General features: G+C 35.9%; 2 protein-coding genes across 18 annotated transcripts in view; one reads left to right on the plus strand and one right to left on the minus strand.

Annotated features, from left to right (window-relative positions):
- Positions 1-6,972, minus strand: part of LOC137862848 (protein unc-13 homolog A-like) — a 54,304-nt gene extending 47,332 nt beyond the window's left edge. For 3 of the 13 annotated variants that reach the window (XM_068695272.1, XM_068695276.1, XM_068695275.1), the window contains exons 1-3: positions 6,815-6,926; positions 5,427-5,456; positions 1,484-1,583 (exon numbers count right to left, since the gene is read on the minus strand). In XM_068695272.1, coding sequence (XP_068551373.1) covers positions 1,484-1,583; positions 5,427-5,456; positions 6,815-6,887 — 203 coding nt within the window. In that variant the 5' untranslated portion in view covers positions 6,888-6,926. Of the gene's footprint in view, positions 1-1,483; positions 1,584-5,426; positions 5,457-6,814 lie in introns of all 13 variants that reach the window. The other 10 variants (XR_011100550.1, XM_068695279.1, XM_068695273.1 and 7 more) reach the window with 6 other exon arrangements.
- A 10,543-nt stretch (positions 6,973-17,515) lies between these two features.
- The window catches only part of WDR72 (WD repeat domain 72), a 124,900-nt gene continuing 115,693 nt past the window's right edge, over positions 17,516-26,722 (plus strand). For 3 of the 5 annotated variants that reach the window (XM_068695263.1, XM_068695266.1, XM_068695265.1), the window contains exons 1-2: positions 17,516-18,027; positions 26,561-26,722. In XM_068695263.1, coding sequence (XP_068551364.1) covers positions 26,570-26,722 — 153 coding nt within the window. In that variant the 5' untranslated portion in view covers positions 17,516-18,027; positions 26,561-26,569. Of the gene's footprint in view, positions 18,028-19,573; positions 19,766-26,560 lie in introns of those variants that run through there. The other 2 variants (XM_068695264.1, XM_068695267.1) reach the window with 2 other exon arrangements.

Raw genomic sequence — 26,722 nt, forward strand, 5'->3', positions numbered from 1 at the left:
TATCAATATTAATGTCAATATTTATATATATTTTTTTCTCATTATTTTCAAAGACAGATAAGCTACTCCAGTTTGGATAATTTAAGATGAAGCTCTGACCAGTCTGCTAGAAAAACCTGATGACTGAGAAGCAGAGGAGGAATTAGCCCCAGAATAAGATTATTTTTACATGGTTGGAAACCAGCCTTTTTGAATACCTCTTTGATATTCCATTACTCTAGCCATAAAATGTCATGCAAAGAAGGTGTAAACATTGGCTTAATGTAAATAAAAACTGGTCCATCTTAGTCTTCAATTAAAGCAAGATGATATTCTGTAAGAGTTCTCAGTTGCACAACAGTCAGTTGCATGATATCAGGAAAAAACTCCAAATTTAATAACTTCAGAATAAAATTCAGATGAAGCTAAGGACATCAAGAGAGACTAAAAGCACTATGATATAACATTGATTTGCATGAAATATCTGTGAAGCAGAAGAAAAAAAGGATGGACATTTTAGCAATACCACCCTTAATGGAATAAAATTGAATTGTATTGGGTTATTCCAAATAATGTTACATGTAGAGCCTGTCAAAAGATACTTATAGTTTTTAATAATCAGTAAATAAAGTAAAAATGTTCAAAATATTCTTTGACAAAACATAAAAACTATTGGATAAAATATGTGAGAACAACTTTAAAGAAAAAGTCAAATAGTGTTTAAATTTGTAAAAATATTTCAACCAACTCTACCCTATCAGTTTCCACAAAGAGTATGTGGTGACAAAGATTTATGCAGGGAGAAAGGAGGAAATCAAAAGCATGGGAGAATGGACAGAAAAATAGTAGAGCCTACATATTTATTGTTCTTAAATACTGAGACAGTGGGGGTAACCTCATTAACTGCTTTGAAATTTTCACTTAAAAGTAGGTTTCATCAGAACGTCAGTCAATGTGTACATGCTTGGACCTTCTTGGGCAGTGAGGTTCTAGAAGCTATACAATGTTTTGGAAAAAAAGAGAACAAAAATGAATAACAAGATGGAGACAAGTTAAGAAAAAGATATGCAGACAGAAATGAAAAATGATACAGGTCAGTAAAGAAACTATCTAGATATGCTGTTAAATAAATTAAATAAATTAAAGGGAAAGAACATATGAATTGCAGAAGGAGATTTGAGAAAAACAGAAATCAAGTTACATGAGAAACAATTTAAGATGTCTTTCCTCTTATTCCTGTGTTTCTAAAATATCACAAATTAAAGAACCTAGAGACAAATATTTTCTTTCCCTTGTTGGCTGCTGACCTTGATCTGTGGTGTGGCTGAATAACTTTGCTCTGCTCCTTAGAACTTGCCTGGCACCTTCTCTGAGCTGGGTAATTTTTCCCTTTGCTTTTGCTGATTGTACGTTATCTCAGATATTATCAATTGTTCTAAACTATCCTATCCAAATACAGCAAAGATGCAACACAGACAAATGATATGAATCTGCTGTTACTTACAACATGAAGTCCTGTTCCCAGGAAGGTTCACTTCCTCTTCTGTCTATTGTAGTGCTTTTCAAATTATGGACTTTCAAAACAACATAGGTATTGAATGCATCTGAAAAAGTAGTAACAAGAACATTTAGTTACATTCCTGTTTATTTATTTTTCTTATAGAAGACATTCATCTCCAAGGTTATAGAGGTTTAACTCTTACCCCATCAAACACATTCAAAGATGTCTCTCAAATATGTGGATTTGAACAAGGAAATCCTTATTAATTATGAGATTGTAACAGGAAAATCCCTGTACGTTACAGGTAGGAGAGACCATAATCCTACATGTGAACAAGTAATTTAGTATTTTATCAGCTTCCAGATATGGCTTCTCTGATTATTTATCCATTTCTCTGTTAGATTTTACATGAAACCATCATGCATACCCTCTCTGCAAATTTTCTTTGGCTTTCAAGTGATATGATAATGGGGAATAACTATTTAACTTATGTGAAATTAATGTGAGACCACAAACTTGTAGTAATGCAATTCCATCACATCTTTTGAGTGTGAATCTGGTTTTGTCTGTAGTTACAACTGCAAACTGGTCTTCAAGTGTTGTCCCCAACTAAACTCACCCTTGTAAAAATTATTGCAAATGCACTGAATTAATATTCTTATAATAGAACCTAAACAGCAGAAAGAATAGAACTGAAAATTTTTCAAACTACTTGAAAATATCACTGAAAAAAGCACGAGAATTACTCTGCCTTTTAGGGCCCATTTTAGTTTAACCCCAATAGGCAACTAGGCACAACATAGCTGCTCTCATCCACAACAGTGTGATGTGGAGGAAAAGCAGAAAGGTAAGTGACAAAACTCATTGACTTGAGATAAAGACATCTACAGGTCAAGCAAAAGCTTTGCAAACAAGCAAAGCAAAACAAGAAATTTGTTCACTACTTCCTATCTGTATGCTGATGTTCAGTCACTTCTAGGTAAGCAAGACTCATGGATAACAGTTTCTTGGGAAGACAAATGCTGTAACTCTGAGTGTCCACTCCCTTTCTCCTTCTTTACCCCAACCTTTATTGCTGAGCTGGATACACATGTACGTTACAGAACATCACTTTGGTCAGTTTGGGTCAGCTGTGTTGGTTGTGTCCCTCTCCACTTCTTGTGCACCTCCAGCCTCTTTGCTGTCAGGGCAGCAGAAGAAGCAGAAAAGTCCAAGTCTGTGTAAGCACTGTTCTGCAATGACTGAAATATATCTGTGTTATCACCACTATTCCCATCAAAAATCTAAGAATCAGACAAGCCTCTACAAAGAAAATTAACTCTATCCCAGCCAAAATCATGACAGGGCCTTACACAGGAATCTCGTGCAGCAAAGGGTGTATAATGTTGTCTTGACATAGCCATCCAGAAAAGCTTTCTAGCCTGTATTAACATCTGGCATTCTACGTAAGGATCAACACCAGCATACTTTTTTGTTTGTTTGTTTTGGAACTATTGTCAGAGATGTGCCCAAGAAACAAGCCATGTTTGAGCTGTCTATATTAACACAGATTAATCAACCACTCTAAGTAGAGGGGAAGCTGTCTACAACAGTCACTTGAATATATGGTATCAAATTACACAGCAACTACCAAAAAGCATGAAAATGAAGTTACCTCTGTACATCCTCTTTGTACACCTTATCAACCAGGAAAGATGATATTGTTTGACAAAACGATGTTATGTAAGAACTTCTTTTTTTAAATAAAAACAGTGACCAATGTTATTTTCTATAAGACACCAATCTCCTCAAATACATCTTTTTTCTTACTTAGAACAAAATATTGACAAAGTCAATATAGATTTAGAAGTCTGCTAGCTTATTTTTGAAAAATTGTGTTAATGTGTGATTCACAGTGTCCTAGTAATCTTCCTGTTTACTTGAGTCAAAAGGTGAAATTTTGTGTTTTATAGTTAGAAAATAAAGTCATTTCTGGTTTGGAGACTTACAGCTTAAGTTGTGAGAAATTTTCAGAAGAGATTTCCGTTATAATCACTTGTCTGAAAAATATCAACCTAAGGGGTTTAATTGCAACCATTTGGAGCACCTGCATCTATTTCTAAATGTAAATAAAAAACACAACAACCTCCCCCAAAATTAAAACTCACTGCTTTAAAGGAAAACAAATGATAAGATAGAACAATTAATTAAATTACTACTGAAAGCAGTAGTAAATCCCGATTACTTTCCGTCTTTCCCCAGGTCCATTTCTAGAATAAGAACTAAATAATTTTCAGTCTGTCTGCATTATCACTGTTTTCTCTTGCCTGGAGCTTTGTAATCTGCCTTTTAAAACTGCTGTTTCACCGGGAGTTCCTTGGCCTTTTTAGCTTTTCCCTGTATCTAGATGTTACCCTCCAGCACTTTACTATTAATTAACCTTCTTCTTCAGATTATTTGAGTTATATCAAGTAACAAAATGTAAAAGCTATCTTCCAAACCAGCAGATATATGTGAAAGCTATCTTCCAAACAAACAGATGTGTAACCTCCTGAAAGAGTAATTGTCAAAAGTGAATGTTACTCAGCTACTCTGGTAGTGGAAAGGAGACGTAGATTTTGTAAAAGGAAAAAAAAAAAAGTTTTGTTTCCACAAAGCCATTACTGCAACTCCCAATTCTTTGCCTGTCAAAAATGGGGGTGTCTAGTGCAATGCTGTGCAGGAAAAGGAAGAGCAGGTTGTACCTTTGCTCATATTTTTAGCTTTCAGTGCAAAACAGAGCACAGCAGCTTTATGGCAGTTTACACAGAGGAGCAAATCAGGAGAATCTAAGAGTTTTGAGAAACATGGGGCTATGTCAACACTATACTCAGTCACCATCTGTATAAATTTCTAACCCCCCAAAAAAGACCAATTATCAGAGAATACAGCATTCACACTATTTAACAAGTCTTCTACAGAATAAGGTAAAAGTTACTTAACTTGTACCAAACAATTCAGTTTGACAATCATCTTTTGTAGATTGTCACCTCTGAGCATAAATAAAATAAAAGATTTGCTGAACACCACAGAACAGTTTGATTATGTGAGGATTTAATGAAGTTTCTTCTGTCTGTACTTGATACACATACTTCAGAGCTTACTGTGAAGAACAGCTACTTCCAAGTTGAAAAATCAGGTTCCCAGAAAGCAGCTTAACCTGTGCTACTTCAGGTTATCTTTCTGTAATCCAGTTAACTTTGAACAACTTGCAGGCATCACTTAAACATATTAACCAGACAACTACTGGCAAATTGTTGCACTGATTAGGTTCTAGTTCTCAAGAGAAGCTGGTATAATGATTTACGAAGATCTTGAAGAATCTAAAAAAAAAAAATCTAGTTTACCTATATGTGAGAAATCTCTGGCTAAGTTTTATATACATACATACATATATATATATATATATGTATTTTTTTTCTTTTTTCTCTATTCCTTGCCTAAATCTTGGTCCTAGAGGCAGATTTATAGCATCCCGTGCAGCTTGATTTTGCTCGTGTTTATGGACTAGGGCCGATGTAACTTGCTATTCAGTTAGGTATGTCCTCCCACCTTCTTTTTCCTCACCGGGAAAATCCAGACACTCCTCCATCTAGTGAAGCTAAAACACTGCACTCTTTGTAATAAAAGTTTCTCTTGACCCATGAGATATTTAGGTCAAGTTATGTAAAATTGCTTTTTATTGGAAATATCTTTAACACTTGTTTGAGAGACAATAACAATTAGCAACAGAAAATAATAGACTGAGTCTAATCTGTTTTGTTAATTTGATCTTTAGAACACTTCCTCATTTGTTTGCTGAGGAACTCTTGATGGCATGTATATTAGTCATCCCAGGTTTAAATGATTTTTTAAGGTACCTGTACACACACATGAATTTTCAAGGAAAATAAAGTAAAGCAGAAATTAAAAGGGAAATCAGACTTACCAGCTGCTTTATCCAGCCTTCCTTTTTTCACTATAGAAAAAGGAAATAATTGTATTCATATCATACATTTACAATATTTATCAAAAATTTATTAAAAATCTAAGGGATTTCAGTGGTTTAAAAAAAATCGTAAGCAAAAGTGAAAGCATCACTTACAAATATAACGACCATTGTGATAATATAATTTCTTTGAATAAATTGGGAAAAATGTAGAAAGTTTTTACAGCTTACAGAAACTTAGTAAAAACTGGATACAATACAAATAGCAGAACAGAAACAAGGCAACTAGGGAGGATCACATACTAGCCATCACTTCATAATGCTAGTTCAAAATTCTTCTCAACAGAAATCGCAGAAGGCTCAGACTTCACATAATCTAATGTCTAGCATCCTATGTATATATATTTTTAAATGCATATATTGTATTTACTCTACCTATTAGAAAAGACATGCTGTAGTAAATACCTTACCAAGTTAACATTTCAAATCCTGACTTTTTACAGGTTTTAAATTCTACTCTGTGGTGTGACTTCCATTGCGGAAGAATACCCTGGAGCCAATAGGATTGTGATTCATATAGATTTTCCTAAGTATGATAACCTGGTCATTATTTTAGATGGCATATAACTGTTAAACATCATTAAATTTAAACTTCAAAACAAGATAATCTTTAACTTTTCCTGGCGTATCACTGCATATAAGACAGTTCAGTTCAATTTGAATGAAACAATGCAGTCCAACAAAAATTAGGACTGCTCTAAGAGTATATTTATGCAAATTATGTATTTCAGTGCTATACTTATAACCTAGCAAATGCCAATAAATAAGAAAAACAGCGAGTTCATAGCTTTACATGGCAAAGGTTCCTATAGCTTACCATTGTTTTCTGACTCCCTCCCCACTTGCCTATTGTCTACCCTCCTTTTCTTTATTCTTGCTTTCACTTGTCCCTAAACATTCCTCAGTATTCTGTGGAGTTGCAATACATTTGGATAATGTCTATCTGACAACTTGAGTAATTCCACTGTGTTTTATGTTCTGAGAAATCTTTAGTTTTCAAGGCAAACAGGGAGAGACCATCAAACTGTTGCTGAACGACAGGCAGACTGTGGCTCCAAATACTGCCACAGTTCAACTGCACTGCAAGAGTGCAGAATTTATACACTGTTTGTACTACACTTCCATTGAAAGAAGCAGTACAAGAAATACTCCCACTCACTTAAATCACCAATACATATTTGCAGTCTACGAAAGTGCTTCTAATAGTCACCCACTAAATGTCACATTATTAAAAGAGCCTGTATAAGAAAAGCCTACCTTTTATAGAGAGAAGTTCCATTCCAGTCGAAAGATGATTTTAAAGGAAAAATTATTTATTTTTTACTTACAAAAGGAAAAGAGAAAGTTCGGCTTGGTGGAGATTAAATCACTCTCTACCTCTTGTTTCTTCACTGCAGGCATGTTTCATTTTTCCTATGTGCTCCTCCCATGTTTTACATGGAGCAAAGCCAGCCAATTAAAGGACCAACTATGAAGAAAGACCAATGACAAATTCTTTCTGCTTCAATAAACACCCAGAGATGGAAAAAGAAAGGAGAAATATTCTAATTGTTTCCTCACCCTCATTTCCTCAGCTTCTATCTGCAGTATGCAGCTGTCTCTAGTCTAAACAACATTCCTGAATGCCATCTTCATCTGGCAAGAACAACCACTGCAGCTATTTTACTAGCAACATACTTTGTTATTTCTTAACCTTTCATTTTAATATTTTCAAAACACTAGAAGTGTACAGAAGTTTTGATCTTTTACACATGGGTTCCCACAGTCAGAACTTTTATTTTACTGTATTAACTATAGCTAAGCGTAAGAAGGCTTAACTTTCTAAAATAAATACCAATATTACAGACCAAAACAAGTTGCATTTTAATATACTACAAAAACTTCTAACTTTGTTGGTCAACTTTATTTTTCACATGATCTTGCACCTAGGGCACAACAACCCCAAGCAGAGCTACAGGCTAGGAGATGAGTGGTTGGAAAGCTGCCTGGCAGAGAAGGACCTGGGAGTGATGGTTGATAGTCGGCTGAAGATGAGCCAGCAGTGTGCTCAGGTGGCCAAGAAGGCCAACAGCATCCTGGCTTGTATAAGAAGCAGTGTGGCCAGCAAGGCTAGGGAAAAGATTGTCCCCCTGTACTTGGCTCTGGTGAGGCCGCACCTTGAGTACTGTGTTCAGTTTTGGGCCCCTCGCTACAAGGACACGGAAGTGCTTGAGAGAGTCCAGAGAAGGGCAACGAATCTGGTGAGGGTTCTGGAGAACAAGTCCTACGAGGAGCGGCTGAGGGAGCTGGAATTGTTCAGCCTGAAGAAGAGGAGGCTCAGGGGTGACCTTATCGCTCTCTACAGATACCTTAAAGGAGGCTGTAGTGAGGTGGGGGTTGGTCTGTTCTCCCACGTGCCTGGTGACAGGACGAGGGGGAATGGGCTTAAGTTGTACCAGGGGAGTTTTAGGTTGGATATTAGGAAGAATTTCTTTACTGAAAGGGCTGTTAGACATTGGAACAGGCTGCCCAGGGAAGTGGTTGAGTCACCATCCCTGGAGATCTTTAAAAGATGTTTAGATGCTGAACTGAGTGATATGGTTTAGTGGAGGACTTGTTAGTGTTAGGTCAGAGGTTAGACTAGATGATCTTGGAGGTCTCTCTTCCACCCTAGATGATTCTGTGATACTCTTGCAATGTTAAAGTATTTTTCAACTATACTCAAAACACTGAAATCACTAAGAACTGTGACATTTATGACTACTTGTTCAGATTAGTTGGGTTATTTTTTTGTGTGTGTATAAGTATATATTTCCCACAGACAATTAACATCTTAAACTTTTCGGTCTCCATCATATTAAAATTTAGCTTTTGATCTTAGGTTTTAAATTAAACAGAAGGAGTGTCCTCAGAACTGAGGAGGGAGGCATAGACCTTTTGACTTCAGTTTCTGTTGAGATGCTGTCTGAATTTCAGTGAAAGGTGAGGACAGTTCAAAAAGAGGTTAATGCTGAGAATGTTTAATATGGAAAAGAGAAAAAAGCAGGTTGGGGGTGGGGGTGAGAGGTAGAATTTATTAGTATTTTTAAAGATCTGATGGGAGGTGTAAACCAGAATGACTCCTCTTTTTATTGCCTAGTAACAGGACAAGAGTCTGTAGCCACAAGTTGAAATTCGATATATCATATAAATATTAAAAAAATAAATAAAAATCATGAGAGCAGTTTAACGCTGAAATATAGGCTGGCCAGAAAGAACGTAGAGTTTCCACCTTTAGAGATACTCAAAACCTGTGTACAATCCCTGATCCTGTTGAAACAGGAAAGTTAAAGTAAACTATTTCAACAGCTTTCTTCCAACTTCAACAATTCTCTGATACAGTGGTCTAAACTTTTGTTTAGAATGACAAAATTCAGTGCAGAATTGTATGTAATCTGCTATCACACTGCAGGATGTGCATAGTCTTTTGGGAGGGTAGGGTTGTGTACCACAGAAGTGTCAAGTATTTGTTTTAGGATCATGCAACTATGTGATAATGTAAAGTTAATTACTTTTCAATTTTGCTTTTTAGAATGATATGCCTGCACTTCTCCTCTGAATTCTATTTACTCTGAAGAAGTCTCCCAGAACTAGATTTCCACCTTACGCAAACAATGGAGTTTCACTGAACTTAACAGAGCTAGTCTGGTATTAACTGGCTGAAAATCTAATCCTGAGCTTGTATTTGGGTCAAAATTCAGAAATGTTTACCTCAGAACAGAGGTGTGATCACTGCTCCCAAGGTTCAGTACAGAGTCCACAATAAGTCTTCACACAAGTCAAAGTCACACAATGTCATCTTTGTATCCTGAATCTGTGCAAACTCGCCTCCTCTTCCCTTCACTCACTTAGCTATCACAGCCCTTAGTGTGGCATACTGTGACTCTCCTATTCTCAGATGTGGTCTCTCTGCAGCACCCTCAAACATACTTTTCCAAGCGAAACTTGTTTTTGTTTTTTTGCACAACTGCATTTGGCATTTGATGACCCACTCACTCATTCTTATATTATGAGTGAAGTGATCATACAGTTTTCTTACAGCTGTGCTAGTCATTTTTATTCCTGTTTGAAGACCAAGATGATGCTTACAAAAATAAGAAGATAATCACAGAATCACAGAATTTTCTAGGTTGGAAGAGACCTCAAGATCGAGTCCAACCTCTAACCTAACACTAACAGTCCCCACTAAACCATGGTTTGCATATTCATTTTTTAAATATGTTCTCCCAAGTTTTTCTTTCTACGAAGCACAAAAATAAGCATATAATTTCAAACACACAAACCCCACAAAGGACCATCTCAAGCTAGTCTACATTTCCAGCTGGGAAATGATCACTGTGAATTGAGAACAGCGTATGTGCAAGTGCTTTCTCACTTGGAAAAAATCATTACATTTAACATCAACAACAAAGCACTGAGCTGGAATAAGCTGTTAGGACAGTGGCTAAAGAGATAAGAATAGAAGATGCAGTACAAGAAGCATGTTTCACTAACTAATATTTTCAGTAACTCCAAGTAAATACCTTATTAGCCATGCCTTCCCCAATGTTTTCCTCCTCCATTTTATCATTTCTTATTTAATGCCTGATATTTTACTTCAGTACTGTAAGTTGACTTCAGTTAAAAAGTCCCAATATTGCAGATCCATATGAAGAATCAAGAATTCAGGAAGACATTAAAGGAATGAACAGAATTAGTTGTCTTGTATTTCTAACCGAAAAGTATAAAAGCTGTCTGTATTTCCACCCCATTTCAATAGAAGAGAATAATAAGGTACAGTGCTTTTGTTAAAGATGTGTCACTTGATACTTTACATTGTTGAGTGATCTTCTTCTGAAAGATGTATGTAATTGTTTTGTTTTTAAAGGTGTTATATTTCCTTGTTTGTAATTACATAACATTAGCAAACTGAAACCTTGCAGCATCAAAAGTAAAGAGATTTCAGTCTGATGATTTACCTACTTGGCATCAAAACTACACATTGTTCTTCGCAGGAAGTTCTTCCTCTACAGGATATTTGTAATTCAACAAATATGGTCATGAACACATGGTTTCTAATATAATATGTTGCAGAGAGAAAAATGAACAAAGCACATTTGAATACTGATTGCGAAAACATATGAAAAATAACCTCTAAGTTCTCATAGAAGAATGAAAACAGATTATTATGACTAAGAATTCTTAGTTATAAGAAAGAATATTAAAAAAAATAAAGAGTTCAAAGAAGAATTTTTAGCCAAATTTCAGTTGTTACTAGAAGTATGGAGCGTAGAAGTTTCCTTGCATAATTTACATTTCTATCTGAATATTATGAAGCAACCTTTTATTCTGACCTGGGTATATATTTATAAAGAACCTTTGTCTTTGGAACTCCAGCATTTATTCTTTCTATTGAAATTCCCCCCTTGAGAAGAGGGGGAATCTGCTCCTTTGCAAATTAATGTGATGACTGAATTTTCCAGCTTATTAACTTTGATCAGTATCTCCTTAGTATCTCACTAGCATATGAAGCAATATGCCAATCACCTCAAAAGATGAGGAGATAAACTGGGGTTTTGGCCTTTCCTTTGAAATCAAGTATAGACTTAAAATAAAAACTAGCATGAGGAGATTTTTGTCTATTATGGGAAAATTACGCATTCTTCACATCAAATTCAAAAGACATTCTCTTTATTGTGATCACAAAACTAAGCTGAAAACAATGAGGAATTCAACCAAGAGTCAGAAAAATCAGGTTTTCCAGATTTTTTTTCTACCTTTCAGAAACAGATTCTACATTCCCAGATAATTACTAATAATTTTTCAGGAGATGCCATAAGTGATAAAATGTAGAAATAAGGAACTTTAACAAAATATGCTATCAAGAAATGTATCAAAACAACAGGATAAGCAGAAAACCAGGCAGCTAATTTTTGAGTCTGAGAAACTATGAAGCAATATTGAAGACAGGAACTACAAATTAGACCAGTTTGTTCCCTGACTCCTGAAGATAGGCACAAATATGGTTAGGGATAACTGGTGATGTGTTCTGGGCTTTACAAGAATCATCTTGATAGTGATGCATTCTATTTACCCTTTTCTGAATGGAAACAAAGAAATGGTTCTCCTTACAAATATTTCATGTTGTGAACCAAGTATATGGATACAAATTTCACTGAAATATCTATTCACTAGTTTTGGAGATTAATAACAAGAAGTCAAACCACAGTAATAAAAATGTCCTAAAGTTGTAACACATGCAAAAGATGTCTTAAATTTGTATTCAATATGTCATATGCTTTGTAGTCACAGGAGCTAGTAGGTTAGTAGTAGTTTTATCTGGCAGGTTTTTCCTCTCATTCTATTGCTGCAAAGCGGTATTTCAAGTAGAATTAAGGTAGATGCCCATAGATTTCTGAGTTTATGAATAACTGAACGCCTAAAGATAATGATAAAATTTTGTTGTTTTTAATTTAGGAAAAAGCTTTATAAGAAATGGATGAGTAAACCCAGGTAAAACATACAGATTTATATACAAATTTTGCTTGTTAATCTACATCTTTCCTTCCTTAACTACCATTCCATTAATATTAAAAACTATCAATCACCTATTTATGAAACTACATCTGGAATTAACATATGTACAGTGCTTTGGGATCTTCTCGTGAAGAATGCTACTAAAACAAACATTTTATTTTGCATAAATAAACACTGAATACATACAAATCAAGCCTCGCACCACTATACTGAGAAAAGGATCACATACTTCTGATTACATTCCCTAAGTTTAGGTACTATTCTGACCTATGAACTCTGCCTCATCATTCGGGCAACTGAGACCATATGCCTTTGTATAGGTGGATCAGAAAAGGCTATGTTAATACAAAGAAACAAATCTCTTAACAAAAGCCCAACTTATTTAGTATTCATCATCTATTTTTTTAGTTAACCATGATTATCTATAGTTTTTTGTTTTGTTGTTAGTAGCTCTGCTCCTTAGTGTGATTTGTATAGAATTGCTTGCTCCTAATTCAAATTCAACTGTGCTCATAATTAAGGAGGAATAAAGGTTTCCAAATAACCTTTGCTCACCAGCAGCCAAACTCTTCTGCTCAGTCAGTGATTGTTAAAAATACAGGTCTGTTTCCTAGGAAAGAAAATGTTTTCCAGTCTCTTGCATCTCTGTTCCACACATTCACATGCACACATGCTTTCTACCTTCATGACTACTTTGATTTTAGAGACACCTAGTGGAAATTCCAATTTGTTCTGGAGGACAGCAATGCCTTCTCATTCCCAAGTGATTTTTGGTTGTATTCAGACTTACTTACCTCTTTAAACACAGTAAATCTTTGTCTTGTCACACGTGCACAAAAAAAAAGATAAAATACATTGCAGTATTTCATACTACATGTGAAAAGTTTGGGATGGAAAAAAATGTCATTCTTTTAAGTACACATCCAAAGAAAAGAGTAAACATATCTAGTTTTTAAATTTTGTTTTCATGACTATAAAAATAGTACCTTGTTTTTATAAAATTTCTTTCTTCGGGATGTTGAATATTACTCATCTTATTCACCATATTTGGTAATTTTGCCTCTGTATCTCTTCCTAATTATAGATCTGAAATGGGTGCTTATTTTTTCTCCATTGTTTCTATACATAAAAGCATCCTGATGAATTTGAGATTCAGTGGAGTGTTTGGACCTAGCTAGCTTTCTTTTTGTCAATGGAATTATTCTATATGTAAAAAGGTACACCCTTAAGAGAGGAGGAAAAAAAGGTTTCTAAGCAAACAGATAAGAATAAGAGCCTTCATCTTACTATCACTATCCTGTGATTTAGCAGAATGTTTTCTAACCCAGTCAACCTTGGAGCCTAAAATCCAATATCAGGAGCCTAAAATCAGTTGCATTTCATATGCATGCTATTAAGCATGGAAAATTTTTCAAAGCATTGGTACATTCAATGGCTGCATTTAATCTGTATGGGCTCTTGACTTCTCTTTAAAGCTGTAATCTTCTTTTCAACTAGATTTAAAATATTAGTATTAAAAGAAAAGCAGTGGAACTATTGATAAGTATTTATATCCTGTGTCTGTTTGGAAATATAGCCATATCTTATGTTCATAAATGTTCCCTCTAAAATCAGTATTTCTAAATATCTGTAATAGCTCAGCATTTCCAGACTTTTCTTTTAAAATCACTTTATGCCCTGAAGTCACATTAAACACAAATTTACCTGAAACCAAGATATTTCCTGTCACACTTCTGTAGAAAGACAGTGCAAATTATTATTTTTTTTTTTTTCTCATGGTTTCTCACATCCCAGGAAAGTGAGAAACTCCTAGAAACAAATACAGCTTTCATTATTGCCCACATTATAAGACCTTACAGGAGCAAGACTACAGGAAAACATATGGTTATATTGTTTATTTAAAGGAATTTTAAAATTGGGAAAAATTGCTTCAAAATTTTCATATTGTTTACCATGATAGAAATAAGTATTCCACATTTTTCCTCAGAAACAACAACGAAACTCACAAAAACTAAATCCATTTTGTACAGATAATCTTACAAGGCAAAGCATAAAGATAATTATGGCAAGTGTTTTTTTTTTTTTTTTAATAGTTATGATATGGAAAAAATAGTAAGAAAGGTGCTTCTACAAGCTTGATCTAGTTCAACATCTATTCCACAATAACAAACCCCATTTCCACATTCTCAGGAAAATTAGGCAATTAATGTCTTTTTTCTCCATGCTTTCCTCTGGCTCCCTCTAGCGTCTCAAAGTGTATATTACATCTAATGCTCACTAAGTAAGACTTACTCCTTATATTTTCAAATTAATGATATTGTGATGCTGCCTTATTGTCGGACCTAGAAATTATAGCATTTCATCTGAAAGAAATCCGTACAGTTTGCAAATCCAGTAAGACAGAGATGACAAGAGGTTGAATTTTGCCATGCTTTAATTCCAGAATATAACAAGTAGAGACTTGTATCATCTATTTAACCTATAGCAATTGGTGAAATTGTATTTTTTTTTTCCCCATCATAAAAGAGTCAATTTAATCAACAGCATCCTTCAGTCTCCAGGAGTACATCCACTGGTGAACATACCCATAGCTTATCTTTGCAAAACAATAGCTCAATTGACAACAAATGTAACATTTTTCATCAATATTTCAACACAGCATACATAAGACAATAAATTCTCACTACTTGACAATTCTTCCCTAATGTAATCTAAGCTAATGCTGTTTCATATTTCAGTACACAACATCTGTCAATGTTGTTAAACACTAATTGCACATACTCATCTCAAAAATATCCCTTGATTGCTAATTGGGAACAGATGAATACTTAAGTTCATGGAAGTTACTTTTCTGCTCATTCAAGTAAAGGGGAAAGTACTTTGAGGGAGATGGAGATAGAAGAAATGGAGAAATTAGTTACTGGATTCTAATAATGTAAATAAAGACTGAAATTATTATATGGTCTGAAAAGTTAATAAATTAGTGAACTGGCATTTTTAATGAAAAATATATAAGAAATGGGTCTAGTTTGTTAAAAAAACATTTCTGAAGTTCTTTCATAGTTTTTTTTTTTTTTTTTTTTTTAAGTGCATTTCATCAACAAATTTCAATTTTTATCATAACGAAAGCAAGACTTATTTTTAGCAATTTACATTTGGGGAAAATAAGAGACTAACACAGAAGTTAGCTACATAATGTCTCTGCATAGACCAGTGCCCAAGTCTGCAGTGGAACACGACATTTCTGGAGCTAGCACTCAGCTATCTCCCCAAGCCAGAATAACCTATCTTCAACAAAACAATCAGAAAAACTCACACATACAAACCGAAAAACCTCCTGTAATAAATAACTGTGAAATGGAGTAGTTTTCCTGACAGACTGAAAGTTAGGAAAAGAGCTGGAATAAAATGCAAGTATCCTATAACAACACGTATTCCTCAATTATCATGTTTACAGCTAGCAACCAATGTTCACGTTTGGGGGAAAAAAAAAAAAAGATCTAATTTTCTTCAGAAGAGATTCTTTCTAAGCCTACGGTATTCAATACCTACACTCTTCTCCTTTGCACACTTTTCCACCTGTGAATTGCTCTTGCCTTCCTTGTGGAGAACCAACAGCCCACATAAGCCAATATCCTTTCCTCCAGCAAATGGTGATCTCTTGAAATCCTCAACTTCAAACTACATTATCTTAAAAATGTTATGAAAGCTAAGAATAAGTTGCATGATTTATACAACTAAATCGTTGTTTTTAAAGGAATAGTGATTGCTGTGCACACACATATATAATACACACAGATTTCAGAATCAATATTTTTACCATGAAACTGTAAGTGTATTTAAACGATGATAAATATGGGTATTACTTTTATAGCATTTTTTTTTCTACTGAAATAACAAATATGATGTTGAAACACCCATGACCCTCTTGAGCATGAAATATAATTAAATATAATTAAGGTGTTTGTGTCAAATAGTGCTAAAATGTACATAGCAGTTTTTCTTATGGGAGCTTCCAGCTATCAATGATTAAGAAGTCTGTCAAAAATCATTTATTTAAGTTCACAAGCAGAATTTGCAGTCCCAAGAAGTTCCAAGGAGCATAGGCAATATTTGGTTTATCTATTGGTATTACTTGGTCTCATACAGTTATTTCACTTTCTTCATAAGCATCTTCTGACTACAAAAACTTGCTGACATGCCAGTTAATGCCACTGGCTTTAGAGGGTAAGAGTTCTTTAAAAATAAATAAATAAATAGACTGCTATTAGGGCATTTTGATTTCAGTGTGACTACTACAGAAATCACCAGAAGCAAGCCCAGAAAGGAGGTGCCTTTGTAAGCTTTCACCTAAGATACTCCATGCCCGTGTCTGCCACTTGTAGAAATACAACCTAACCAGACATCAGCCTTTCCACTGGAGGCCTATTTTCAGGGTTTACAATTTGCCTACATAAAATCATTTATGAAGTAAAGCAGTATAAGAAGTTTAATTTCTTAAGACTTTAATGTTATAAGATTAAAAAAAATAATAATCTGAATGTTGAACTGCAGAGCCACTAAGAGGATAGAAGTTTGAGAGAAATGTGTTTCAAAGTTTCATAAGCTTTATGAGCTTCTTTTCCTTGTGTTTACTTACCCTTACAATGTAGCCAATAGACAAAGACTATAATTACATATAATTTATTAAAACATTGTTTTTTTTTATCTTAAAGCAGGTACCCCAGGGAAGCATTCTTAGTATAAGCATGAATTTGATATTACCAAAACAGAGACACAGCACAAGTAAGCCACCATACTAGTTACTGTATTAAAATAGGAAGTTAGCTCTTACCTTAAAACAGAAGAAGTATAGGCATTAAAGATATACATAAACTTTTTTGCACCCTACTCCCTCCCTGCGCATTTCAATATCATTTCAGCAAATATTAAGAAAATTCAGGAAGTTTTGTGCTTAGCAACATAAACTTCTAAATAATGATAACTCTCATTATTCTGTTAGCTCAGCTGTAATTAAGTCTTTCAGCAGAAAAGATAAACTCACAGTTGTATATTGCAGCTAGTCCACATTGGCTCCTCACAGAACATCTCACAGGCTATAGTTGCTTTATATCTGATACTTGAACAAGAAAAATGCAGCCTTGTGAACCAAAGGAAACCTAATTTCTTTATTCACTTCTTTTCTCCTGCTCACAACTTATTTAGTATAAGTTAACTAAGTTACTATTTTCAAGCATAAATATTTGAAGCACAGAAGTTTACATCCCTAATGATTGATACCCCCTTCACACCATGAAGAGCCTAACTCTGCAGCTAACTGCCCTCTCATACTGAACCCCCACAGCAGCTGCAGATTCCTCCACCTGTCAGAAATTAAGTTTACCCTAGAAGCACCTGTCTGAAGGCTTGCATCGCGGGAGAGCTACCCACACCTACAGCCACACCTTCAATCAGCCGCTGCAAATAGAAGTGCTCTTTATGCCATGCTTGAAGCAGGACAGATGGTTGAAAAACTACCTGTACCTCATCATCGTTAAGGAATAACTTCTGAAGGGCGGGTTTGTACATCTCAGACTCTCCCTAGGTGGGGTACAGTCTGGCCCTGCCTCTAACAACGCCTATAGACCTGTGAGGGGGCTGGCAGGGTAGCTGTAGCCCAAGTTTACCTTTTTTTTTTTTTTTCCTCTAGTCTCTATTTCTTATCATTTCGTCCATCCCCTCACCCCCACTCAGAAAATAAATAAATAAATAAATAAATAGAACTGTTAAGGCAGAAAACTACCGTTTAAGCTCTTCACCTCAGCGAGAACCACTGGGCTGTGACAGGGCGGTGCGAGCCGCCCCTGCTCCATCCACCGTCCCGCGCCCAGGGCGGGTGCAGAGCCGGGTGCAGCCTCCCCTGAGCGGGATAAAACCGGCGCCCGCTCCCTTCCTCCCTATCCCCTCCGCGTTCTCGCTGCTGCCGATCGGTCCTGCCCTCGCTCGTGGTGCCTGGGAGCCGCTGGAGGTAAGGGACTGTGCTCGCTCGGCTCTTGCGGTGCGCCCTTCGGGCACCCCCACCGCTCCGTGGGGGTCGGAGCTTCGCGTCCTGCCGCTGGTGCCCTGAGCTGGAGCGGTGGCGGCCATGAGGGTGCCTCGGGGGGGCTGGGGCCGGTGCAGGTGCAGTGCTTGGTCAGGATCCTGGGTCCAGCTTTGTCCGAGCTCCTGGGAGTTTTGTTTGAGTAGAGCAGACTTTTTTTCAACTGTTTCTGGTCCATCTGTATGTCACTTACAATACCTGTAAAGCTGTATTATATCGGAGCTTTGGTACTTGGTGTTAGCTGTCCCATGTGAGTGTTCCCAGTCCCTGAAAATCAGGAGACTTATGCATACCTTCCCTTGGCTGTGGGAGCGTGTGCTTCTTCCTTGGTCTTCCTGGAGAAAAGCAGTGATGGGAGGACACAGCAGGACAGGAAATAGTAGGCCATGGGAATGGCAGAATGCTTTTGCGCTGTTGTAGCGATGCCCTGTTGGGTAGGCACAAAGTATAGGGCATTGCAATGCCATTGCTCTCATGTTTCTGTTGTTACTTTTCTAGTAATTGCTAGGATTATTATAGCAGTGTTTTCTTAATAGATCAGGGAATTTTAACACATTGATGCCTTTGGTAAAGAACTATGATCCTTTAGGAATGCTCATTACAGAAACAGCTGTTGTTGTGAGCTAGTTCTGCTCATAAGGCTGGGGTTGGTTGGCAGGCCTGATCTCACAACAAGAGTGGAATTCTCATTACATGTTCTTGGTGTTAAAGTTAGAACTTTACTGTAACAAGAAGTGCAATCCATGCATTGCAATGCATTGAATCAGTTCTGGACTTTGATTTTGCTTCATAATAAACAGTGTCTTTGTACTTAAGCTTATTTGGCTGTGTAAATATTATAAATCATTTAGACTTGTTTACACTAAACAGTTGCATGCCCCATAGCACAGAACACTGCATAGAGGCCTGTTTGGTCATAAAGAGTATTCAAAGAGTAGGATGGAAAAATAAGAAGTTCTTGAATTGTCATAGGTTAGAAGTCTTCATTATGATGCAACTGATTACAATGCTAATTAGTGATTTTTACATCACTATATAAAAGCCAAAGGCTGGTGAAATGTTTTAATTGTTTTATTTCCAGCATCTGATTCCAAGTTTGTTTGTTATTTCAACATTCTGGAGTACAGTGTAGCTGAACCAAAAACACCACCCCTTTGTTGAACAGATTTATCTTCAGTGACTTCAAGGTCACTTAAGGAAGACAAACTGAGTGACCAAAGCTTTGATGAATGTTCACTGACTTTGGGTTTGAGAGTTTTTCAGATTTAAAGTATCTTGACCTTGCCAGATTTTCTTTTCTGTTAAAGTACTGTAAAGAAAAAAGAATTCTGTAGGCTTAGTTATGGCTAGTTTGTTACAGAATCTGTGGTATGTCATAAAAGTCAAAGTACATCAAACCTATTGCAGATTATATATGACTTTGCTTACATCTATGTGAATTCTTGACACAGTTTGTTATTCTCTGTTCTCCAAGGCATATAGGCCATAAACTTGGGGTTGGAGCTACATTAGCAGATCCTGTGATGCTTGTGGGAATCACTAGTTCCTTAAAGAGCATAAAAGACTTTCTTCAAAAGAACTTAATAGGGAAGTCTAAGAAGCTGTCTCCTTGCTGGCACAAGGAAGCAGCACTTTTTCCATATGGAAAACTTACTTTTTAATAAAGGTAGGTATAGTTTAGAGTATAGAAAAGCTAAGGTTAAAATTAGGTGCAACTTCGTAGAAATCTGAGTTTAATATCTGCAGATACTGGTGTCCCACTTCTGTTATATATACTTTCTTGTAAGAACTGGAGGAGTGAACTTCTCATAAAACCTCCCTGATTAAATACCCACATAAGTAACGCTTTTCGCCATTTAAATACATGTATGAGTAACTCCACTGAAGATGAATTAACTGATGCTATTTGTATGCTTAAGGAAGTTCTACCTTAATTCAGGTAGGACTAAGATGCTTAAACATCTAATTTTCTATAGATAATTAGTCTTGTATTTGATAGGACATTCAGACAATAAAAAGAAATGTGGTTTTAAATGACACCTGGTTCCAAACACTCATATAATGTACTCTTTTTTCCCCCAAATAAACTGCATGTACACAGGATCTCTTAATATGTGGTTTAAAAACAAGTTTCTTAGCTCACGTGCATTAATTGTTGTCAAACAATGTTTACACAGCTACTAGATCCTTGATTTTGTGTTGAAGCATTTACTGAAACATTTACTGTTTAATGACAGTAAAAGGAAGTGTTTTTTTATATTTTTCCATGTATTTTGATTTTTTTTCACTTGGCCAAAGAGCATCTCGTGACACTTGTCTAGCAAACTTTAAATAATAGGCTATGGGGTAATGCAGTAACTTCAAGGAGGTGTAGGTTATTCTATTGTACCTTATTACGGTGTGTAGAGTACAAGGGTTCTGAGTTGCTTATGTTTTCACTGCCCCCGTTTTCCAGTTTAGGAGCAACATAAACTATTTTAATTAATATTGTGTCACCAAAAGGTTTTGAAATGGCCAATTGAATTCTGCCAAGATAGAGTCTTTTGATGAAAACATATCTTTATTGATTGTAGAAGAAGAAAATCATTCTTAAAATGAAATCCAGAGAAAAATCATATCCCTCAGAGAAAATTTCTGAGTGGCAGGCTGAGATTAACATCATAAAATTGAATTTGTGCTGCAAACCTTTGATGTAATCAGCAGCTGGGAGATGGTGTTGCCCTTACTGTGCTCCTTCTGATTGTGGTAAATTATTGTGTGGAATGAAATAAGTGTTTCTTGTGTCACTCGTTCAAGAAATACAAACGAACTATTACTAGGTGGTTCTTGCTAGTTAAAATGGTCTGTATTGATTCCTGGTCCTGGTATCTTGCTCTCTTGGACTGTAAAGCGGCACATTCACACTGCAGGGGAGGTCTGCTGGTCACTCAGCAGTGACTCTGGCCGACTAGAGTGTAGTTCTGCCAGGTCTCCAAGCAAGTCCTGTTAAATCTTAAACTGAAAGTTAGTGGCAGGCTGGCAGGACCTCCAGGATGAATGTGGGGGGATGAAACCACCAAAACAAAGTAGAGAGAGAAGTGTGGAATAATGCAAGTTCTGGCAGAATACATTAGAACAAAGTAGTGGGAAATAGAGATGTCGATGACTGAAGTATTTTAATTGTAGCCCAACGTCTGATTAGAGGTATTAATTACTTGAAGTATAAAATCATTTTTTTCTGTTGAATGTACATCTTAAAGGAGACAGTTATATCTATTGTGTAATGTGCTGAATACTAATTGGTTTGAAGTTGTCGCTATTAACTACTTCAAACTTATTTCTTATCTTTGTCCTGTTGTTTAGTGTTATTTCTTTGGTTATCATTCCATTTCAATTTACCTAACCTCATGTCCTACCACTATCCTCTCTGCTTTCTTCCCTGCAGCCTCTACCTCTCTGTTTTATTCCTGTTTCTCACTTAAGCTTTCTCATATTTCATTTCTTTTCTAACTTATTCCATTGCATGCACCCTGCTGTTTCACAAACTGCAAAATATTGTTGAGCTGTATTTTCAGATTCATGGATATAAGATTCTGAATAACAGCTTATGTAAATAGCAAAGTTGGGACCAGCAGCATGGGCATTGTGGTGTATCAGCAAGCTTAAAAAGGCAGCATTATGTTACTTCTGCACCTTTAAAAGTTTTTAGCTCTAAATGCAATGTATTTTAATTGTGGCTATTAGAGGGACTTGTTCTATATTGTGGACAGTGAGTGTAATCTTTTAGTTCTGGAACAAATATCTTTGCTGATTTCTGGAGATAACACATCATTCTTAAGGAGAGTGCAGTATTTACAGGTTAAAGTAAATTCTGAGAAATTTGTGATAGCTTTGACTTGCATTCTGCTTTGTTACATTTAAGTAAAATATTTGTTTCACTAACTACAAAAATGTTGATAGAATGTCAGATACAGAATAGAGAGGAATAGGAGAATGAGCTGGGTTAGGAACACACAAACCTTAGGAATTTGTTATCAAAACCTACCAGGCTCTGCTTAAAACATTTCCTAACACTTCACCACAATGATCAAGCTAAAGAGGGTAAAATAGCTGACATGCTGTTTCATGTGGCCATCAAGGATATTGCTGTTTGGGCAAATAGCATTTTGATAGATGCATGTTGCTTCTATAAAATTTTTCAATAGCTACTTTTAATCAGTTTGGCCAACTTAACCTTCTCTAAATATTTGAATTTTGAATACAATATAAACAGTAAACTGCTCATCTCTTAATACTTTCAGGTCTGTAAATGGGTTTCCACCCTCCTCTTCCCCCCCCCCCCCCAGTTGTTGAGCATTTACCTGGATTTTGAAACAACTGACTTTGTATTCTACAGGCTACACAGAAAACAAAATAAGTAACAATACAAAGCCAGAAAAGACTTTCTGATGGGATGACTGTCATCTGTAGAGTGATTTTTTCTTTTTTTTTTTTTTTTTTTTTTTTGTCAGGGAAGGTATACAAAGTCCATCCTTCCCTACATAAGCTATAAATAACTATTCAGTACCTCTCATTATGGGATGTTTTGTGAAGGAGGCTTCTGTCAAAACTCATGTTTTATTACATTAACTGTTTAAGATTATATCTAAGGCAAGTTCACCTCCTAGTTCTAAGGACCTTGACACATTAGAACTGAAGAATTCTGAAGTTTGCTTTGAAAATTCAGGATGTCTTCTTGTATGAAGAAGTGATTCCTATAACTGTAGTTAATAGTTTAATATTGTTCCATGTATCTCATACAGAAGAGTTTCCTTTATGCTTTTGAGTAAGCTCTACCTATAAACATAAAGCCAAATAGAGAATGTAAGCCATAGACTTCAGTGGGAGCAAAACACAACCCACATCTTTCACTTCAAATGGCTGTAAATATATGCTTAGAAATGTGTCCAAAAGCATACCTCCTCCTCTTTGCAGCCTTAAAGTTTTTGATTAGACTTCTACAGAAGCTGCAATGTATTTAGAACTATAGTTGTATTTAGCTATTCAAATGGAAGATGTACAAATGAAAAAGATGTACTGTACAATGATCCAAAGTAGTTAAAATAGCACACCTGAGGTCCTTCAAGCTGTGCAGATTGGCATAATTTTCCAAGAGGCTTGTGCTGTGATTCCGGTGTGAAATGTTCACAGAACTAGAGACTGCAGGGTGGAGATATGACAAGTTAGAGGTGGAATGAACTGGAATGGTTTTAACTAAGAACAAGAATATTATTTTGACAGTCATGAGGGAGTACTTCTTGGCAGTGAAGTGAGGGCAGGACAAACAGAAGCGTATTAGGTTACAAGCGGGGAGAAATAGGGAGCTGGACTGAGGAAGCTGATTTAAAGTTGGATTACAAGCTAATACAACAAATCAGATGTGCTTGAGTGGGCAGAGCTGGAAGAATTTAGCATGTGTTGATAAGCTTACATGCAGGCGAGATATGCCTTTGGCAATATTTGACTTTGTGGAAACAGATTTTACCTTTCTAAAGGAATAGTCTGATTTATATGAACTCTTTTTGCTCTAGGTGTTATCACCTTCAATAAATAGTTTTGATAAAGCTAATAGACAAAGAGTGAGTGTATGTGCATGTAAGTATACAATATTTCTAGGGTCATGGTATTCTTTGAATAAAAACCTTTATGCAAAGTACTTCTATCTTGTGCATTTAAATATCTTGATCTAAAAAAAATTAAGCAAGGGGGAGTAGTTAGGGACAGTTATATTAACACAAATTAATATAATCTGTTTTCTATTTTTCTCAATCTTCAGCCACAAAGGCTGAATATAAAAAGGTCAAAAGGTTCTTGTAAACCTTCATTTATATAAAAATGAATTTAGAATGATTTGTCCTTAATGTGGTCTAAAACAAATGTGTACAAATAGAGTTTGTATATTAGCAAATTCCAGTAATTTGTTTTAATTTGTGTTGAGTTCTCTTATGCATCTCTTACTCAGCAGTGGGTCTTCAACTAAGAATATTTGTCTTGATTCTATATTTCTGATAGAGAAAAATACAACTTACAGCTTCATATTCAATGCAGTACAAAACTGGGTTCTGCTACCTTATGGTGTTTTACACCAATGGAACATTCCCATAGCACAAGTATAAATGACTATATGATATGCAGGAGGGGGAAAAAAAAGGCACATCTTAAAGACCTAGGATTTGGCTTATCATTCAAATATTACCTTTGCAGCCATCATTCTATAAATGTTATGAAAAAGGTGAATTTTCTTTGCCTAGCCCATATCTAGAAATGTATCTCTAAAGTTTGGGTAGAACAACTATTTGGGGCATAAAACAAAGAAGAAAATTACTGTTTTTCAGTAAACATAATACTTCATATGACTAGAAATTAAAAAAAAAAAAAAATAAATAGAAAAATCAAATTCTAAAGCATTTAGAATATGCAATATATTATAGGCCCACACTGTGGGCCTATACCAAAGTTTTGTTTTAAAAGTAAGTTTATTTTAGCCTAATACACTCTTGATCTCATAGTTAATTTCTCAGGTTCCTCTTCCTTTGCCTTTGACATTCTGGTTGAGGTTGCATGGCCAGTCCTTCTGCACTGATTGCCATGCCAGACTTTTCTGTTCTTTTTCTCAGTGGCTGAGCTCTTCATCTCATGTTGTCAGCAGTTAAGACCATTCCCATAGTTCTGTGTCACTTAAGGCTTTTATTAATAGTAGGGAAGATACTTACTGTCTCCCTTCAGCTGCTATGGTGTTGAATTTAGCAATAGTTTGAATTAAATTTTCTTTAAACTTAAAGGCTGCTTCTGTTTTCTTTTCTGCTTTGTAGTCTTCTGAAGTATCATAGGAACTGCAATTTCATGCTCTTGCATGATTGTTACATTACTTCCTTCAGCTGGCTGTTATCTGCTGCCACATATTTTGTACTTCCCAGTTTGTCTCCTGATATTTCAGCTTTGCTGTCTTCTGCTTTGGTTGACTATTTCCATCTGTACTGTTCTAGCACCTTATTACTGGAACCTGTTTCATTTCAAATATCTTTGCAAAGGGTATGGGATATGGAAATAGTTTGCATTTGGGCCCAGGTAGACACTGCCAGTTTATTGTAGGATTCTTCATGTAAAGACAAGGATGATAAAGACATTGTTCATCTGTGTAAGTTTTTTAGTAACCATTACTTTTACATAAGTTCTCCCAAAGGAGACATATTTGGGTGTTTCACTAGTTCCCCTGAGAAGTCTTAACAGGACAAATATATATTTTTAAATAAACTGACTATTTAAATATCAAATTATTTATGTTCACATGTTTTCTCATTTTGAGGATGCCATTGGGAGTACTCTGTAAATATGTTACACTTAGGAACACATGAATGAAAAAGCATTGAAAAACACTGAAACCAAAAAAAGGCAGAAGGCTTGTGAGGTGACTGAGACAGCAGTTTCCTCCCCAAGACTTTGGTTGAAGCAAAACTAGTACAGAGTCCAGCTAGTAAGCTGAAGTGTTTTTAAAACAAATGTGCATCAATTTTTAGAAACAAAAAAGTAGAACTTGTTTAATAAGGAAGATCTTGTAAGTACTGTTGTCTGAACAGACACTGTAATAGTTTCCTAGAAATGCAGTTCATAAGAATCTTGTGACTAGCAGTCATTTTGGACAATTCCAATAAACTATTTTTTCTCAGTAGTGGTTGAAACCTATTATGCTGACAAATCTTTCAGACAAGGGATACATGAGTTAGGAAGAATGAACAGTCTTGTTCTACTACATGCTTACTAACGGCAGGTCTGCCCCCATCTTCCTTTTGGGTCACATCTGTAGGAGATTATGCTCAGTGGTTGAGGGTAGAATTTTTCACTGTCCTAGGTGTCATTTCTGTCCCTGACCCACCTCCCATTCTGTCCTTCTAGCACCCCATTTCTGTCTTCCTTTATCCTTATAGGAACCACAGACTCTACTGATACCCCTGTTCCCCTGTCATCCGTATCCTATAGTTTGCTGCTGAGCTTGAACAGCACTGCTTGTTAGGAGGTAGACAGTAGGCACGGTGCACTCCACCAATAAAAACTTAGGGCAAAAATAATGATGTGCCCATCTGATCTAAGGCAGGTTGTGTGAGACAGTACGGGACTCCTGTTGCTGATACTTCAGTATTGTGATAGTACTGGTATCTAACACTGGTCGTTTGTTACTGCAGAAATTTAAAATAGCAGCACATCACCTCACTGTCCCATTGTACATATAAGCTATTAATGGGTATCTATTTCAATGGAAGTGTTAGTGGGATATTGACAACAACTAGAAAATGTTTCAAAATGTCATCTTTTCTGTAGCTCCCCTTATCAAATGTTGATTCAATTATTTGATTGTGTTTTGCTCTTGGTTGTGCTGTGGTTCTTTTTTTTTTTTTTTTTTAATCACATGTGACTTAAAATCATTTCGACTTGTTTCTGTTTTCAGGTGCCAGCTATGAATGTACCAGTACAGGCTGTGGCAGTGTGGGGCAAAATTGCTCCCTCTCACAGCATCACTGCTATTATGATTACAGATGACCAGCAGACTATTGTTACAGGAAGTCAAGAGGGACAAATATGTCTCTGGGATCTTTCATCAGAATTAAAG

The sequence above is a fragment of the Anas acuta genome, chromosome 12 (genome assembly GCF_963932015.1).
Source record: "Anas acuta chromosome 12, bAnaAcu1.1, whole genome shotgun sequence".
In the NCBI taxonomy this organism is placed as follows: domain Eukaryota; kingdom Metazoa; phylum Chordata; class Aves; order Anseriformes; family Anatidae; genus Anas; species Anas acuta.